At 42.6% G+C, this 19,522-nt stretch overlaps 1 protein-coding gene across 1 annotated transcript in view; it reads right to left on the reverse strand.

The window, feature by feature from the left end:
* The window catches only part of FAM83B (family with sequence similarity 83 member B), a 430,667-nt gene that overhangs the window by 105,698 nt on the left and 305,447 nt on the right, over positions 1–19,522 (reverse strand). Inside the window, exon 3 of the mRNA XM_069606140.1 lies at positions 9,578–9,742. Coding sequence (XP_069462241.1) covers positions 9,578–9,742 — 165 coding nt within the window. The remainder of the gene's footprint in view (positions 1–9,577; positions 9,743–19,522) is intronic.

Genomic DNA, 19,522 nt, shown 5'->3' on the forward strand with positions numbered 1-19,522 from the left:
GGCCGGCCAGAGAGCTGCAGGGAAGGAGGGAGTGGGTGTGCCGATGAGTAGAATCTCAGTCTTACTGGCATTAAGGCAGAGGTCATTGGCAGCACACCATTCCTGGATAGCAGACAGACAGTCTGAGATGAGGGAAGGAGAGGAGGAGGCTGAGGGTAGCCTGAGAATGAGCTGGGTATCGTCCGCATAGCACTGAAAGTTGGGGCAGAGAGCAGCGATTGGGTGGGCAAGGAGTGCCAGATACTGGTTGAACAGCCAGGGGGAGAGATTAGATCCCTGGGGGACACCACAGGTGGAGAAAAAGATGTCAGAGAGGAAGGACTCCAGTTGGACCTGGGAGGGTCGATTGGAGAGGAAAGAGGTCAGCCACGCCAGAGCCTGACCAGTGATACCCAGGTTATCACGGAGACGGTTGAGCAGGATGGCATGTTTGACAGTGTCAAAGGCAGAAGAGAGATCGAGCAGAATGAGAACACACGGAGTGTTGGAGTCGAGGTTCAAGAGCAGGTCCTCACAGATGTTCAGGAGAGCAGTTTCCGTGCTTCTGGCAGCTCTGAAGCCAGATTGATGGTCATGAAGACTGCCAACAGATTCAGCGTGGAGGTTAAGCTGGGAGATGGCCAGTTTCTCCAGGAGCTTGCCCAGGAAGGGAGTGATGGAGATTGGGCAATAGTTAGCCGGGCAGGAGGGGTCAGAAGAGGGTTTCTTAAGAAGAGGGTGCACAAGGGAGTGCTTAAGGGGGAATGGGAAGACTCCAGAGGTGAAGGAGTGGTTGCAAAAGTCAGCCAGGGCAGGAGCCAGGGAGTCGATGTGGTCCTTGATAGTTTTGGAGGAACAGGGGTAAACCTGTTTAGACGAGACTTTCATAGATCGGACTTGTCTGGAAACCTCGTCAGCAGAAAAAAGGGGAAAGCAGAGAAGGCGGGAGGAGGGGTGGCTGCAGAAGGGCCAGAGGAAGAGCCGGGAAGAGAGGGAGGGAGGTGAAAGGAGCAGAGTGAGGACAGGATGTCCTGAGTTTTAGAGATGAAGTGAGAGGCCAGTGCAGTGCAGAGGGCCTGGGAGGGGACAGGAGAGGTAGAGACTGCAGCAGGGTTGGCAAGCTCCTTGCAGATTTTAAAGAGTTCGGCCGAGTTGTTAGATGTCGCAGAGATGCAGGCTTGGATAAGGGCTCTCTTCTTGGTGAGAACGGAGAGACGGTATTGCCTTTGGAGCAGGCGGCAGGCCAGTTTGTCAGAGGATGAACATGAAGCACGCCATTTCCTCTCTGCCACCCTGCACTTGCGTTTTAGGGTGACGAGATCCGAGTCATACCAGGAGTTACATTTGGCTTTGGGCTTCAGGCGGATTCTCATGACAGGGGCAAGGATATCAAGAGTATCAGATATAGCAGAGTGGAGCATGGAAAGGGCTGTGTCAGGGTGGGAGTCAGCCAAAAGGGGACGGGGGGGCGAGAAGGTGGCCGCGAAAGCCTCAACTGACATGCGCTTCATGGGTCGGATGATCGAGAAGGTGGGTGGCAGTGATGAGGGTGGCTTTGCCTGTGGGGTAGGGAGGGTGAGGTGGGAGGATAGGAGAAAGTGATCACTCCAGGAGAGAGGAGTGGAGAGTGGGATGGAGAGGGGAAGGTCAGAAGAGATCAGAGCATCAAGAGTGTGCCCTGCAGAATGAGTAGGCCCAGATGGGAGAATAGAGAGTGAGAGAGAGTCGTAGAGGTCATGAAAGAGTCCCGTGGGGGGACAGGAGGCATCCAAGTGGATGTTGAAGTCACCAAGAAAGTGGATTTGAGTGGTTGAGGACAGGAGTTAGGAGGAGAGGTCAGCCCACTCAGAGAGGAAGGAGGAGATTTGACCAGGTGGCCGATAGATAGTAGCCACGGTAAGGGAATGGCTAGGAGAGAGAGAGAGACTGCAGACAAGGCATTCAAAAGAGGAATAGGTCTGCGTAGGAGTGACAGTGGCAGGAATCCACTCAGGGAAGATAAGGGCTACAACCCCCCCTGCACGGTTGGGCCTGGGCACGGAGAGGATCTTGTAACCGTCAGGTAGGAGTGTGTCAAAGCTGGTGACAGAGCTGGCCGTGAACCATGTCTCAGTGAGACCGACGACGTCAAGGTCCAGTTCCTCAAGAAGGTGACAGATATCAGAAGAATGCTTGATTGCAGAGCGAGAGTTAAGAGTGGCAGAAGGTTGCCATCCTTGAAGGACTTCCAGGGAGGGGTACAGATCAGAGGTACGCCCTGCGAAGGTGTAGAAGAGGGAGGTGAAGAAGGAGCAGTAGAGGGGGCAGGGAGGGAGGGTAGAGGCAAGGTAGCCGAGGACAGAGGAGGGGGGACAGCAGGAGAGGAAAGGAAGTTGATGAGGCCTGGGAAGCGTCTATCAAAGAGGTGAAGGTTGGCCTGAGGGCCTTGGACCAAGACGGTCCCATTAGCGTAGACATTAATGATGGCCTTAGAGGAGTGGAAGGAGGCCAAGAGGACATCCCAACTGGTGCCACCATTAATGGGAGAAGAGGAGAAAGGAGAGAGCACAGAGACCATATGAAGGGTCTGTAGGTCAGGCGAAGGCACGAAAAAGAGGATGTCAGTGAGAGTTTCCTTGGAGCAGGCACTAGTGTAGGTGTCAGCGATAGGGAGGCTTGGGTTGGAGACCAGGATGTTCTTTTTAAACTTTTGCCTACCAGATTTAGTGAGGAGAGCAGGATAGTCAATAGAGAAGCAGTTAGAGAAGATAGGCGAGATAGAGAGCACCATGGAGTAGGAGGGAGTGGGGGGAAGACAGACGATACGAGAGCACGCAGGCAGGAAGTGAGCGGCAAGCCCAAGTTTACCACATTTCAGAACAGTGAGTGCGTATTAGGTACAGAGACCACCTAAGTTTGAGAATCCTGCGAGGGGAGAAAAAACCCTAGTTTACCACATTTCAGAACTGATCGAGTGCGTATTAGGTAGAGAGGCCACCTAAGTTTGAGAATCCTACGAGGGGAGAAAAAAAACCCTAGTTTACCACATTTCAGAACAGTAAGTGCGTATTAGGTACAGAGGCCACCTAATTTGAGAAATCTGCGAGGGGAGAAAAAACCCTGGTTTACCACATTTCAGAACAGTGAGTGCGTATTAGGTACAGAGGCCACCTAAGTTTGAGAATCCTGCGAATGGAGAAAAATCCCAAGTTTACCACAACTGTGGGACACAGTGAGGTGAAGACACCATGCGAATGAAGTGACCAGGAATAGATGGGGTGGGCCGGGAGAAGGTGGAGATAGAAGTACAGGCGCCTGGTGGCCCCTGCGGGCACCTGCAGACACAAAGGGAGCCGCAACCGTAGGAGCCGCCCTTTGCCTAAGGGGCCCTTAGCCGAGGGGGCTGCCAGGCAGGGGGCTTCCCAGGAAGGGGGTGGATATAGGCAGAGGGAGGAGGGGAAGGGGATGGGGGTGTGGGCGGGCAGGGAGGCGGGAAGGGAGAGGAGGACCAGGAAGTGGGAGGGGGGAAGCAGGCACAAAAACGCGCTCAGAGCGTGAAAGCAAATTAACACTGTAACCACAAATAGCCTCACCAAGCCAAGAACAGATTTACTGGAAACCCCATTATAAAACCCAAATAAGAAGCTCTTCAAGGATAGATAGAAAAGTAAGAAATAAAAACGAGATAATAAGCTGGCACAGTTTGCACAGCCCATTTAGTTTTAGAAAACACACAATTTGAAGGTGTAAATTCTGCACAGATAACTAACTGGTTGTGCATACTTGTTCATGCACCACAGAAGAGAGCAAGCACATGAGCACAAACACTGATCCTTGCTTTGTATTTGTGATACTACAAGATTATAGCAACCTGTTGAAATAGCAAAGGCGCTTAACTCCAGTGAGAACACCTAACAAAAATGCAAAATATATAAATGCACTCCTAAAGTCAATAAGGCTCTCAAAAGAAATAGCAGTCATAAAATGTGTGGCGCACCCTGTCCCCCGGGATGACATCAGAAAAGGGAATGGACTTGTTGATCAAACAGCAAAGGAACCTGCCATTCCCCTTGATGAATTACAGAAAAATGATGGCAAGGGAAGTCAGAAAAAACATCACAGGAATCATTAGAGCACTTGTCAGAATTGCAAAAGGAAGCCCCTGATACAGAAAATAATGCATGAGGAAAGGCAGGATGTTCTTTTCATAATGATAAGTTGTGGAAATCTTCTGAAGGTTGTTTAGTTGCTCCCAAAGCTTTGCAAGTGTATTTTGCAAGAATGCAATAAAGTGGAATGGTAAACAGAATGAAAGGGGAATGGTTTAGACCAGGAAACTCAAGTAGACAATTATTGTACAGTGACTCATACAATACCTACGCTTGTTGGTGTATAATGTAACTAGGCAATCACACCATGTGTTTTTTTGAGTCAACACACAAATGTGGCTCAAGGTGTACATTCTGACAAGTTGCCTTTTTCATTTTGAGTTTGGTCTTTCGAGTAATTCAACTGCCTATCCTGTGTCTTTCTGGTGGTGGATGTATTTTCTTTAAACAACCTATGTGACTCTTTTCTGGGCGGCACTTGTCTCTTTTTGTTGTGGTATTACTTTTTTGCTCATCATTTTTCCGAAATCACTCAGTTTCAATTGTTTTTAGATGTATGTCATACATGGCACAAATTTAATGTTTTCTGAATGTTTTCCTTTTCTTATATCTGTTACAAGTGTTTTGGGAAACAGTGGACCTGGTTTATTTTTTTTTATTGGTGTGATGCCACTTTTTCCAAGTCCCATCTCAAATAACTCATGTGGCATTGCCTCTCTTTTCTTAGGTATTCAGCATGTAAGGTAGATATCCATACAGTGCTAAATGATTTAAATGATTTAATATAAAACGTCAATCCTGGGGTGGTAGTAACAGTGAATATTAGCAGTGATAGAGGAAGTGACATCACATGAGAACGGATTCAGAAGCTATGCATAGATGGAACCACTTCATGTGAAAACTGATTCAGGACCTATGCAAAATACTGAATATTCAGCAGAAACATTATCAATAACACCCACGGTCAGACAAAGACTTGATGGAACCCTTTGAGATATTGCTGAAGACTGGAACAACTGTACACTTAGGAATGTGTCCCCCTGAACAAATGCGGTGCAGTTCCGAGCTGCAGCACTGCCAGAGATTCTGATGTCATGTCATAGAAGATAACACCATTGGTGATGTGCCTCTTAGTATTTTACAATTAATTCTGATTATCCTTTTCCCTGGGAGAAAGAATATGTTAAGAAATTTGTTTCAGGAAGGTTGACTGTAACGATGAAATGACAGCATTTAATCAACAACACTTAACTACAGCATTGATCAAGGCGTGCCTGTGGTGAGCATTTAGGAATATAGTTGCTTGGTAGGTTGGTACTTATTGGTCTCTTTCGTGGGAGCGCAGTATTGATTACTATACCAGGTTTATAAAGAGTGCAAAACACTGTGAACACTGTGAACTTGGATAAGTACCCGCCACATGTACTACCTTGCCAGAGTGGGTCCCTGAGAACTGGGAGAGATAGCTGCTTACTGAGAATGTGCCAGATTCAACATGGGTGAAAGACAAACTGTTAGGGAGAATTCTCCAGAATGGCTAATTTCCCTTACCTCCTGAGTCCCTCAGGAGTTTTGCTGGATTTCTAGGATTTTTTTTTTCACCTGGTAAAAGTGTGAGCCTTTTTTCCCACTCTTACATGGGTTTTGCTGTGTGTTTTACATTTTTGTGTTCATAGACTGTGGAGCTTCACCTACTCCATAGGCATCATCTTTTTGCCATTTTGCCCACACTTCATTTTGAGCTTAACTTGTCCAGAATTGATTGGGTGTTGTGTTATATTAAGAGTGTGATTTTTCTGCTGTTTCATTTAGTGAACTGTTTTACAAATGAATGTGTAAATAAATGCTTATTCTTTTACTTAGAAACCTTGAGTCAGTGTTTGTTTGTACCATAGTAATTACTGTCCTTTGTGTAACTTCTGATACTGCTCACTTTACTCTTGAGATAAGTCTGGCTACTCAGCCTTCGCTACCACTTTACTGTGTAGTACATGATTGTACCAAAGGTGAATTTGTACTGTCACTTGTAGTCTTAATTGTGTGTGGTGTTCCCAAAGGGTACTGCATATGATTCTGCCTAACACAAACCTACTCTAAAGATCATTCAAAAGCCTAAATTTGAGCCCCCACAATAAGTGATTAAAACAGGAAAATGTGAAATGCTAATGCCAAATGAAAATAAATCAAACAGAGTAAAGTGCTAAATAAGCTTATTTCCAGGACATACACAGATAAGTGCACAGCAGGATCATAAAGTGCATTAGCTATTTGAACGAGGATGATCTGAGCTGTACTATGACTGGATCTTGTCAGACAGAGTAGATGAAGCAACAGCATTTGGAATATGCTTACCTGCACAAGGAAGCCCAACAAGAGAAAGTCAGAATTATAATTTATTTATATAGGGTTATGTGCAGTTAGGCCATGAGAGACATTGCTTGCAAGAAAGTCTTATAGACTGTTGGCACCGAAGGCCCTTTAACGAAACCCCAATCTGTATGATTGTAGAGGAGTAACTGTTCATTATAACTGTTCAGAATTTCCGATACTAAGCACCATAGTAAAGTGACTGTAGTGCCACCACAACTGCCCTGGTATTGAAATGTGCACAATGGAAAATTGTGATTGCCACATGTGGCACAATGCCTTTTGTACTACTGATTCTAAACTTTCAAGTAACCTCTCACTTTCCCAATTGCTCAAGAGGTGCAGCAATCAGAATGACCCAACAGAAAGTCATGCTGTCATGGAAAAGACAAAACCAAAGAAGCCTTGTAGCCTGGCTATCGGATGGCCTCAATTCAGTGGCTTCTTCAATGTCAATCTATACAGGAATTATGGTATAGCATTCAATTCAAATATAGGATGTTTGATGATTGGATCAATATGACCCATCTCATTTTGACAATTTGAAAAAATGTTACTGCAAGAAATACATGTATGAATGGGCGTTAAGAAATAACTGTATGTTGTAGAAGCAAATAATAATCAGGAAAGCAAAGCCATTGAATTACCAAGGGAACAGTCATATATAGACAACCTTGGATATATTCTGCCATATTACTCTGTGGATGAAGTTGGTTGTACCTTTTAATTGGATTTATATTCCTGTTACTGTCAATATTGTGATCATCTTGGTCTCATTTTGTTTCTGGTGCGGCCTTAGGAACCATTAGTAGATGAGCGCATGTTATCACTCATTGGCCCTCATCACAAGTCAGGCGTTAAGGGTTTAACGCCGCCGTCGGCGCCGTTAACCCTTAACGCCTGATTCATACTTTAACGCCTGCTTTTTGCAGGCGTTAAAGTCCAAGGCGCTAAGCGACCTTGGTGCTAATTACGGCACCGTAATTTACGGTGCCGTAATTAGCGCCTTCCCCATCCCCATTTTGCCCTATGGGGCAAAAATGGGAATGGGGAAGGGCAAATGGTGAATGGGAAATTACCGCCCCACTCACCTTGGAATAAGGCGGTAATTCCGCCATCCACCATGGCGGAATCCGGCATGGACCATGGTGCTAATAGCACCATGGTCCACCGCCTGACTTGTAATGAGGGCCATTGTTAGCAATATTCAGTTGAAATATGTAAATACTTTGTAAAAATCTAAACATGAAATGACTACGATGGAAGAGAAGATTTCACAATTTGACTATGCATACTGTACTGATCTGTTTGTATTCTACTATTGTTGTGATGGTCAAATAATACGCAGCAGACAGATATACAGGAATACTGCTTTGTAGTTAGTTGTAGGGGTAACATGAGAGCAGGTATACACTATAAAAGAAGAGACAACGAGTGGAATAAAGTTACATTCTAGAGATGTGTTGGTATTAGAATTAAATTAAAGCTAAAATGACAATTATGCTTCAAAGCACAAAAACAGTGAATGGGGAACTTGATGGTATTTTAGTGTAGTCCAGTGGAAGTACATGAGTCTCAGATGATCCAGCATCATGCTCATCATTTTGGCAATGATGACCGCACCACAGCATAGTGTTGGGGAGGTATTTCAGAATGAATAATGACTGGTTGGCATGCGCATGCATGCTCATGAGGCCGTGCAAGGATGAAGGATGCCACAGGCCAAGGACCAGGCACGCCTACCTACAAACCCAGAATTAGATAGCTCAAACATGTATGGCTGCCTGAGAATCACAATGATACCCACATGGATTCTGGGTTTGCAATTTTTGTACTATTATGTTCAATGAAAAGCTTCTATAGAGGAGGAGATCTGTGTCATGTGGGTGGACTGAGCACTATTGGTTCGAGCTCAGATGGCTCTGTAAACCATGCCTCAAATAACTTCTTTTAGGAAGTCCATTATTAATGTAATAGATTGCAATATTATACTGACTTTCATGTGTAATGTTCATTATGTAAAACTGTATAAAGGAAGACAGTTTCTGTGCTCGGAGGACCCATTTGTGGGATGTGGATATTATGATGGGTTCCTGACCAATTTCTTCACAGCTGTATGGACATAAAGCTTGTCTCTACATTTCTGACTGTCACCCTGTTGGATTGTTTCTTGGTGATCTGCAGGTTTCTGCAAACCTTAATTTGAATATCCCACCATGGAATGTGGACATTAAATGTGGTACCATTCCTGAAAACTATGCCCAAGGGGCATCTGTGCAGTTCATTGTCATAGCTAGTTAATCCAAATTTTATGCGCATAAGGCATGTTCTGGCTCATAGTTTCGACCAATAACCTGCACATAGAGATGAACTGAACACATCTAAGCGTAAGTGGTGTGCCACTGTGTGGAGTGCCGAGTTTTCACCAAGCTCCACAGGGGATCACTTTTTAAAATTTTCCCTTTGAGAACTCTCAATTTGAGGTGGATTCCTATTGAAAAGCAGGGAATGATGGGAAATTGTGCTAGTGGTCCTCGTTCGATTGCTCTTGTGAATTCTGTGTGAAGGTGAGCATATCTAGGAAGTGAAATCATGTACCCAATGCTTGTTCTTCAAATTGGCACCATGTGGTTAGACATTTACATGAAAGGGACCTTGCTAACCAACCATCAGAAAAGGTAAACATTTTCACGTCTGTATTGGAGCCATAGCTTACAAGTCAAATATGTAAATCATAGCAGCCATGCTGACAGTTTACCCCTTCCATATTTTAAGCCAAAAATAGAGAGCGTGTCTGCTTGGTATAGCTATTTTCAAATGAATGCACCCCATTTTTCAATACAGTGTGTTGAATATCATCCCTCATTCAGAAAATAACTAAAATATTGATTTCTCTGAAGTAGTATTTTACAAGTCAAATATTTCACTGGCTGGTGACTTCTCGGTCCCTAGAAACAAAAGAGGAAATGAGGCCCTACCCTTTGCCTGCATCTGTGTGAAATGAAGCGGCACAAAAGTGAGATTTTACAACTGCAGACAATGACATCAGTACATTCTAAGAAATGATGAACCAATTGTTCACAATATTGCTTGTGTCAGCATTTCTGTGATATTCCATTTGTAATTAAAAAAAAAATACTCACCCTGTTTCTTTGAACTTGGAATCCCTGTTTCTCTGTCATTTTCAAAAAGTGACAAAAGTTGGAATCATCAAGCAAAATGTAGACTGATATGCCTCTTGTTGATGCCTCAATGATTTCCTTGAATAAATCTACATCAGTAAACATGTCCATGACAATGGCAATTACCTGTTCATGAAAACATGAGAAAAAAATAAAAACATGAGTTTAAGCTCCCTTCCTAACCGAATATCTGCAGTACTTATGAGTAAATCATTTTCTAAAGTCAGCATTTTGGTATTGAGATGCAATTTACCAATTCCCATAAGGATACATAAACACATATTATTTTGGATGAGGCTGAAACAGTTCTCCAATAAAGATGTAATAAAAGAGGTGTTTGAGAGTTGCAAATAATTGACTTAATATGGATTGGCACATTTATGATGTAGTAAAACGTAATACTATTTAGCATAATACATTAACCGACCTTAAATATATTTGCATATTATTTCAAACAATGCAATACAGCACATCCTAAAATTAAAGGAAAATATAATATTTGTCACAGTCTGAAATAAGACCTAGACTAAATCCTCATTCCAAGTGTGGTAAAAAGGCTTTGACGATGCACCAGTGATTTATCTGGAGGCAATATTTTACTCAGGCAGCCGAGACAATATTTAGATTTGCACTCCTTATGGGTTCTTGGAATATGGGATGAAAGATAATTGCACTTAGTGACGCATGGTAAGAAGATGATCTTGCAATGTATCTGGCATATTTTAACATTGAAAATATAATGAAAATGCACAAAGCTTTAAGGGCAATAATGATTAAGGATCATTACCTTTTTAAGGTTATTGTTTTTATTGCAAATGTATGAAGGAATAGAATTAGTGGCAGAGATCTAGAAATGCATTATGATCTTCCAGAACAAAAAATACCCACAGAATCTTTCCTGATATCCTGAAAATTGGTAAAAAAACAACAAAAAACAATGGTCTCATATGCAGGACAAGGATTGGGAATATTAAACAAATGTCAGCAAGGGTAAACATGTTCAGTATGAAACCATATCGCTAGAACAAGAAACCAAAAATCATGATACTAACCGAAATGGCATGGAAGTTACTGATTGTGTGGGCAGTGTTCTAAGAATTATTGCGCTGCTTTGGAAAAATAAACTGAAATACAAAAGATTCCTCAAAAAGCATTGAAGAAAAGTAGTTCTTTGGAAGATGGTTACATCTTTTCATGTCTTCAGGTTTCTTAAACACTAGGAAATTACTGAGGGAAACTGGAGGGAGCTGTGTGTTTGAAGTGTAGCTGGCCTGGGTGTACTAGCAACCTTCAACAATGCATCTTCTTCCAAAGGTTGAAGCAACTCCGCAGGTTAACATAACCAGCGAGTTTCTTTGTTTTTTAGGTCCCTTTAACAAAGTTTTTTTTTTCAATGAATTTCATAGCTTTTCATCAGGGCTACTAAACTATAACATCACATTAACAATGTTTTTTTTCAGTATATATATATATATATATATATATATATATATATATATATATATATATATATATTCAGCAGATGTGGGAAGTCATAACCAGCTTAACCCAGCGCGTTCCCATTGATGTTCCCCAAAATGCCATTCTGTATGTCATTTTGAATCCCTTCTCTTATACATGTATATGTCATGGGCTTTGCAATGTGAACACACCGATTTAAGCTGGTCATGACTTCCCATATGCGCTCAATATAAAGACTTTTGTTGCTTAATCAACAAGATAACTGCATCTTAACTTAGGTCTTCTCAGTGAATTTCAACGGTTTTGTTATACTATAGGTTTTAGACAAGCCATTAGGCAATGCCTTCAGTAGTGTCTACTGTACATGTTGCCCCAATATGTTTCTTTTGGACCCAGTAGTCTTCCTTGTAACAGTACCCCACTACCTCCAACTGACTCTTCCTTGTCACATCTGTCCATTGTCACTATGTCACTCTTCCTCATCACAGTACCCCACTACCACCTCCTTACTCTTCCTGTCACAGTCCCCTGGACCTAAATGTTATTCTGGCAATCCACTTCAGAGAGGGTGGTCTACTAATCAGACCCCCTTATTTTAACTCCATGTCAAAGCACAGTGAACACCAATTCCCTGCTGCCTCTGTCTCCAATCTGCAACTATTGATATCCAGTGGCACAGAGTAGGTTCAGCGCTCACAGCAAAGGCACTGTAGGCAGAGATTGCATTGAAATCTGCACCTCTGATTCAAACCATAATAATTATGATAAACTATCGTCAGTGGAAGGGTTATCTTGAATAATAGGTTTTACTTGGGTTTTGGCATGGTGGATGAGAGTTTAGATTATTATTAAAGCAACATCTGATTTGTAGCATAATCATGTCAACACTGTGAGTCCAGGTCAGCCATGGACAGGCTGTGTGTATTGTCCTGTCTCTGCTGCAACCAGCAGAACAATAGGCTGTAGACATGTCCCTCTTTGATCCTCTGTGAGGTTGGGTAACACTTATCTACAGTCCAGGAAATTCAGCAGTGGACTCCTAGGAACCAAGCTTCAAAAAAGGCACCCCATAAACAAAATGACCAGTCTCATACCAGGATTTTATAAGTGACATTCATGTTTCAGGCTTATGAATGTGTCAGAGTTAGGCAGTCAACAGAGCAGAAATGAAATGGAACAAGGGTTTTTACTTCTTCATTTTCTGTGGGCTTCTATTTTCTTCCTGTCTCTTCCACTTCCTGCACAACAAAGCAGTTGGATATGAAACCGAAACTTGGCCTCTTAAAGCAGGCTTACATGAATTCAATCCCCTGCAGATGTTTGCTTTTAAGGGGCCACCCACTCCTTATTTGATTCATTTTTGGACCTTCAAGGACTCTAGAAAAATGTCTTTGGACTAGGGCTGTTTCGAATAGCATATTAAGTATTCGGCCGAATGCCAAATAGTTTGTGAACTATTCGGCCAAAGCCGAATATGAAGCCGAATAGTTGCTTTAAATAATAAATCATTCTCCAAACTTGAATAGACACACTTATTTTTAAAAAAAGAATAAAGCACCATTTGAAATGCATTCTATACTTGTATTTCTCTTCATTGTAATCAATGCAGCATCTTTATTTAAAGTATAAAAGCCAGAAAAAAAGCAGATTTAACCTTCATTGTCTGATTGCTCCGAGTAGGTGTAGGGTGTTTTCTCTCTGCGTGGTCGGGGAGTTGGGAGGCCATGCAGGGATTTATGTTTAGTAGAGATGGGCAAACAGAATTCCAGTTAGGGGGTTTGTGTTTTTGGGGTGGGAGGTGGAATGCCATGTGGTATTTGTGTAAGGGGTTCTCAGGCCCCAAGTAGGAAGTTTGTGGAGATGTTAGGAAGGCAGGATGCCAGTAATGGGGGCTTGCACGGTATGCTGGCAGAGTGTCAGCAATGGTGTCTTTGGTTCCAAGACTTGCATGCTCATTTTGCTGCTTCAGCCCTTGTTTGCCACCTGGAGCTGAGCCAGACTCCAAGGCTCAGCCCAACTTGGCCCATCCCAGCAATCTTCTGGATCTCCCAACTCTGCATCCTACAAATTCCACCAACAGAGCATAGCTCTCTGACTGTCTCATACAGAGTGCTCATGCCTATATTTACCCGTTGTCACACACTGGCTCACTTTGGAACTGGAGAAATGACTCAACATAAATTCCTCTGAGAGGCCTGTTATGTCAGGCACACTAATAAGCTCCCACCTAACCGATCCCTGGTAGTCTCCATTACCTATTGTGAATTCTTAATGTTTCTCCATTGGCCTGGCCCATAGGAGGAAATGCTGCTCACTTTTCAATTATCCTCGCCACTCCTTCTCGCCAATACACAAACATATGCACCTTATCATTCCTAATAAAATATCAGATAATGGTAAACTCAGGATTCAAGTCCTTAAAAAAAGAAAAGGGGAGGGGCAGGGGGGCTATGACGTACGCAATGGGAAGTGAAATGACAGGAACTGAATGTATCCTAAAGTGAAATATGCACATTTCTTTCAGCTTGTCTTACCCAACTCAAGAAAGTACACATTGCATATAAACATTTGCCAAAAGAAAAGATGCTCCTGTATTGTTGCTGGCTAAGTATAAAAGGTGAGCACCTTTCATGTCTGAAAATATGTAGCAAAACATGCCCTAAATAGCAGATTACAATATAAGATATTTTTACCGCTGTGTGATAGCAATTTGCCTGGTCTTGTGGCTAAGTGTCTGGTCTGATTGTATTCAGTTTTGCAAACTGAAATCTATATTTGCCTTTATGAGTTCTTGTTGCATTGTATTAAAATGAGAACGACAAAGTATTCGGCAAGAGCCGAATAGCAAGAAACTATTCGGCCAGAGCCGAATAGCTTTTTTTCAGCCAGAATTTGGCTGAATGCTTACTTGAAGCCGAAGTTCGGTACATCCCTACTTTGGACCTGCACTCTCTGACAGCTGACTGGAACCTATGCTCCACTTGTAAGTTCAAGCTGGCCTCCCCTGGGTGAATGGAAGAACCAGCACCAGAAAAGTCAAAGTAGCTGGATTCTTGCATTCTACAGCTTTGAAACATCATAGGACCAGAGTCAACTGGGTTTGAACACCCTCAAACCACAGGGACCTGTGGTGCAGTTTTTGACACTTCTTTGAACGTTCTCGGAACTGTTGTTGCTGCGTTTATCGAACCAGGTTAATACTGCTTCATGCCCCACAAACCCTGTCACCTGTTTGGCTTGAACAATCAGCTTGCTACTGCTCTGAATGACTTGGAACAACCGCCTCTTTGAACATTGCATTGAGACACTAGGATTGCAGCATCAAAGCACTCTGGACCTTGAACAGCAGTCTGACCCTTGTGATCTGATCAAACTTCATTGCTCGAAAACTGCCTTTGAATCGCACAGAGCCTCTGCTTCAAACTAACTTGACACCAGCACGCCACTTGAAACAGCATGATTTGCTACATCCAACCTGGTTCATCCAACAAAGATAACATCCCAAATATGGTATGATGTCATGAACCTGCTGAGAACTGAGAAAGATACTGTTGGGAGGCTCCAGCCCCTTTGTTCACTTTTGGGATGTGTGACAATTCATGGGATCTCATCACTTCTCCCCAGTGGAGAGCCCCTCCATATGAGGCTAGGGATGTGAGAACGTTACCCAATATTCCCGGCAGGGATGAAAATAAGCGGTAGGACCTAATATGAAGAAACTCCTCCCTGTGGCATAAGGGCTCATTTTCGTTTACAGAACTCTGTCATAACCTCTTAAAGGACAACCTTAAACCCTCTCACCCTTCTTAGGTATCAGCACCTCAAGTATCTATTTGTAACTGAGATGCTGAACATTTCACATGTACATTTTCTAATAGTACTGCGAAGAGGAAGAATGAAAACTATACAAAGAGTGTGTATTGGTTGGCAGCCAAACATACTGAGAGGAGGAAGAGGGAAAGAGGAGTAGAGATCAACATACAAAGACAAACAAAAGACTAGGCGCTCACGGTGGGGAGGGACAAGCGGCATTTGAATAAAAGAGAGAATGGACTAACATTGAATGAAGGTGTAGAAGGAGCCGTAAGATTCAAAAGCGTAGCAGCTGCGAAGTCAGAAGTGAGAGCCAGGAGTAAGACAGTCGGGACAGAGAGCGGCCCATCCCGACCATAAGAGTAACGGGGAGACAAGCTGTCAACCTGGACCGAGGATCAAGAGTTCCAGGTAGTGGCTTGACCCAAGGAGGGTGGACGGTCTGGCCCATAAACAGCACTGATACTGCCTAGGCCTCAAAGGAATAGGCACACCACCAGGATGAAGACCAGGATCAAGCCGTAGAAGTCGTGTGGACCACACAGGACAAACCAATGACTCACCCACAAGCCTGAATCTAATGGGCATAGCGGGAGACCTGGGAGGGGGCCTGGATATAACTGCATCAAAGTTGCATATCCTTGTCACAGTAGTGAGAATCAGAAGGTCAAGTATCATGAGTGCATCAGGAGTGATCTCCCTCATTACAGTGATAACACTAAGAGAAGCCAAAGAGAGGAAATACTCAGGAGTAATATCCCTCATCACACGGGCAAAACTAAGAGAAGCCAAAAAGAAGAAACACTTTGGAGTAATCTCCCTCATTACAGTCATAACACTAAGAAAACCCAAAGAGAAGAAACACTCAGGAGATATCTCCCTTCTCATAGTAGTAACATTAAGTGAAACCAAAGAGCGGAAAAACCTGGGAGTAATCTCCCTCATCACAGTGGTGGCACAAGGAGAGGTCACAGAGAAGACACACTCACGAGTAGCCTCCCTCATCAAAACAGTAGTTGGCAGAGCGGAAAAAGTCAAGAGTGCAACACGAGTGATCTTCGTTGTCTCAGGGGTGACGATGAAATAAATAAAAGACAAGAGTGCTTCAGATGTAGGCTCCTTCATCACAGTGATTACATTAGCAGCAGTGCAGAGAATAACAGACAACAGAAATGAAACGCTAGCACCCATGGATATATATGTACAGTAAGTAAACAAATATATTAAAAGTGAAATACACAAATGCAGTCCAACTGACCTTTCCACAAGAAAGGAAGTGCCCAAGACAAAATAGCATTGGACTTTATAAAAAAAAGTAATGAACACCAGGAAAATAACATGGGAGAGGAAATGTTCCAATAAATATGCTGGAAAAGAATAAAAGGTGCTCACTTTTTAAACCTGGCAATCTGTCATGAGATTTTCCCAGAAAAACAAAATTGCAATACTAAACAAGTGCGTGTGGTCTTGTGGTTAAGCATCTGCCCTGGGAACATGACAACCTGAGTAAAACCCCTGTATCCAAATACCTGAGCAAGTTTTTCAATCTCAAACAAAACCAAGGGATTACATCCGCCCTCTGAAAAGGTTATATGCTATCCACCCACATGTGTCCTTTACTTGCCGCTGAAAAGCAGCCACAATCAGGGGCAAATAACTGCACCAATGTCCAGGATTGCAAATTCTCTTGGCACATTGTGGGCAAATATTTATGACTTACTTGCCCTCTCATCAGTCCCCTTTCTTACCCCCATGTCTGGCTTTCAACAATACTCTGCTTTATAAAGATAACTTGAAAAGTACAACTACCATAGTGTCACTCAAATATAGAACTTCTTATAGAACTATTTTAGGTAAAAACTGTACAATTTTAGCATTATTCCCCATCTTGACTTAGAGACTACAAATACCAAAATGCAATTCATCAAAATGCAAACTAATTATCTCTGAGTGCAAAACTTTCAATGAGTGACAGTAGCACCGTTAAAAAATAATAAGGTGGGTGTTGTGTGTTTTCTTAGCGTGTTATGAGATATTTAAAACTAAGAAAACACATGACAACAGGGACTGTGGACTGTCTCCCATCCATGCAGTCACTGGGGCCAACCCAGCTCAGCTTCAAAACAAGGAAAGGGCCACCCCCCTCAGGCTATGTTGCTCTATGTTGTCTTGTAACTTGGGCTAATGTATTAGTCAACATGGCCTGATGGGGCTGGCCTCGTCCTCACTTTGAAGCTAAGCAGGGTTGGAATGGGCTATTGTGTCACTGGCCATGGACTTTATTCACCCCTGATATCACTGTAGCTGTAAACATATCTATTATTTTAAAACATTATTAATACAAATTCCCACAGCTATCTGTAGTCATATTGCAGCCGCGAATATGGGAAACATGTCTAGATAAACAATGCTTTCCTGCCCCCCAGTCCCTCATCAAGTGACCCCCTCCTCTTTGCCTGCTCCCCATACACCCATGATGGCCTCCTAACCTTCTCTGCGCTTTCACATTCCCCCCACAACACACGCTGTTACCATGATGCCATTTGCTTTCAAATGTCAGCTATTCTCAGCTATGCTGTCCATAGCTGAGGATAAGGAAAAGCTTTGTGTTGCAGACTCAGTCCCTAGATCCCCTCCCAAATTTTACTTGTTGTCCTCTTACCCGCCCCCACCTGTGGACTGATGGCATTTGCATGTTTTTGACCTGAAATGGCCTTTTTGCTTCATTTCCTTTTCCGATACCATTGGCTATATCTGCGGCTATCTCTCACATCAAGCAAATACAAAGATGGTGGATGTTTCATTTTTTTTTAAAACTGGTTTTGGGAATTTACCCGAGATATAGCTATCTATTTGGGAGAAGGTTGCATCCCCTTCTCCGTCAAATATTTAAAACAACTACTGAATGGAATAACCCCAAACTACAAAAATGCCCCAAGTCAATGGGCCTCATCACACGTTTGCCAGTCTGGAATTACTGGTGCCGGTAGAACCGTACCAGCACCGTTTTCTGGACCGTCAAACTACGAGTTCGATGGGCGGGTGCCGTTCCATCCGCCAGGTCAGACCTGGTGGGCGAATGGCACCCGCATGCAGAGATGCACAGAAACACTGGCACCATTACGACATGGTGCCAGTGTTTCCGCAGTCCCCATTCTCATGGAGTCCGATGTGGGAATGGGGATTTACAGAATTACCGGCACCGGATTTCCTGGACCACCGAGGCTGTACTGCCCCAGTAATTCCAGTAAATCCGGTGCCGGTAACTCACTACAGGGCCGGCGGGAGCCTGCGATTTAAAACCGGCATGTCTACCGCCGGACTTGCAATGATGCTCAATGCTTCTTGCCCAAGTTGTTTAGAACCTGGTCCAAATCCGTCCAGCGGTCTGGGCTGTGCGGTCCAGTAAAAAGTTGCCTTTTTGTCTATGGGAAAATGATGGAACTAGGCTGCATCTTTGATTTTTGTTTTCTTAGTAACTTTTATTTGTATTAATGTATTTTTACTAAACTTTGCAGGCTGGAGGAGCCTGCCCTTCCCTAATGGACTTCAAAATGTTGGCCACATCCATGGCATGAATCAAAGGTTATTAGCAATTCATTTTTTCGATGTTCCTATGGGAATGCGACTCACATTAACTATAGGGTGGCGACTGCCGGTTTATAATATATATATTCAGTTATAAAATCCTTGGTTATGAAAGAGTTAAGGTGATCAGATTTAAATCAACAAAACCCTTTAAATTTAGCAATTGCAGTTTGAGCAAGTCCACCTTATCTATGCATCCCCTATAACCATAATGATGACATCAGAGATGGCATCACTGATGACATCACTCGTGCTATCACTGACAACATCAATGTAGACGCTTTAAAATAAAAATATATTACGTTACACAAATGGTTTAAATTTCCTATATTAGTAAATAATTACAAAACTTAATTGGAGGGAAAGTACTTGCTTCTGGTACATCTATATCAGGTATTTCAAACATAATATAATAAGTATATGCAGTAATAAAACAATAATAAGAGTTAATAGAAATAGAAACATGTTAAATAGCAAGGGTTCTGAAATATTCAATGTTCACATTTAAATGTATAATAGTCCTAACTGTAATAACATTACATGAACACATTATTTTCTAAATTACACATTTTATAAAAAAAAAAAAATCGCATACAAAAGAAAGTATGTGAACATGTGCATTGTGATAACAGATAAACAAATAATTCAAAGTTTGGTAATATGAAAAAGAAATCAGTGACTTATGCTACATTATTGTATACAGTGGTCACATTTAAAGAAACAAGGTAAAACTACATTGTAGTGTGTAAGTACGAAATATGTACGTATATGTTATGTTAACAACATGTCATGAATGATTTAATCAGTGACGCCATCAGTGATGTCATCAACAATGTTGTGTTTGATGTAATTAGTAAAGGAAAAAAATACAACCCGCTATGGAAAAAAGGCCAATAGATTCCTACAAGGATAACACATTTTAACCACACAAAAACAGGTAGGCCAGCAAAGAACTCTGCTGCTCAAGAATGTTCTGCCGAGAATTAGTACAAGCAGAAGATTGTAAGGAAACACATCATCGCTTATGACATCACATATACAGTA

This window comes from Ambystoma mexicanum, chromosome 4p (genome assembly GCF_040938575.1).
Source record: "Ambystoma mexicanum isolate Mex_15411 chromosome 4p, UKY_AmexF1_1, whole genome shotgun sequence".
Taxonomy (NCBI): domain Eukaryota; kingdom Metazoa; phylum Chordata; class Amphibia; order Caudata; family Ambystomatidae; genus Ambystoma; species Ambystoma mexicanum.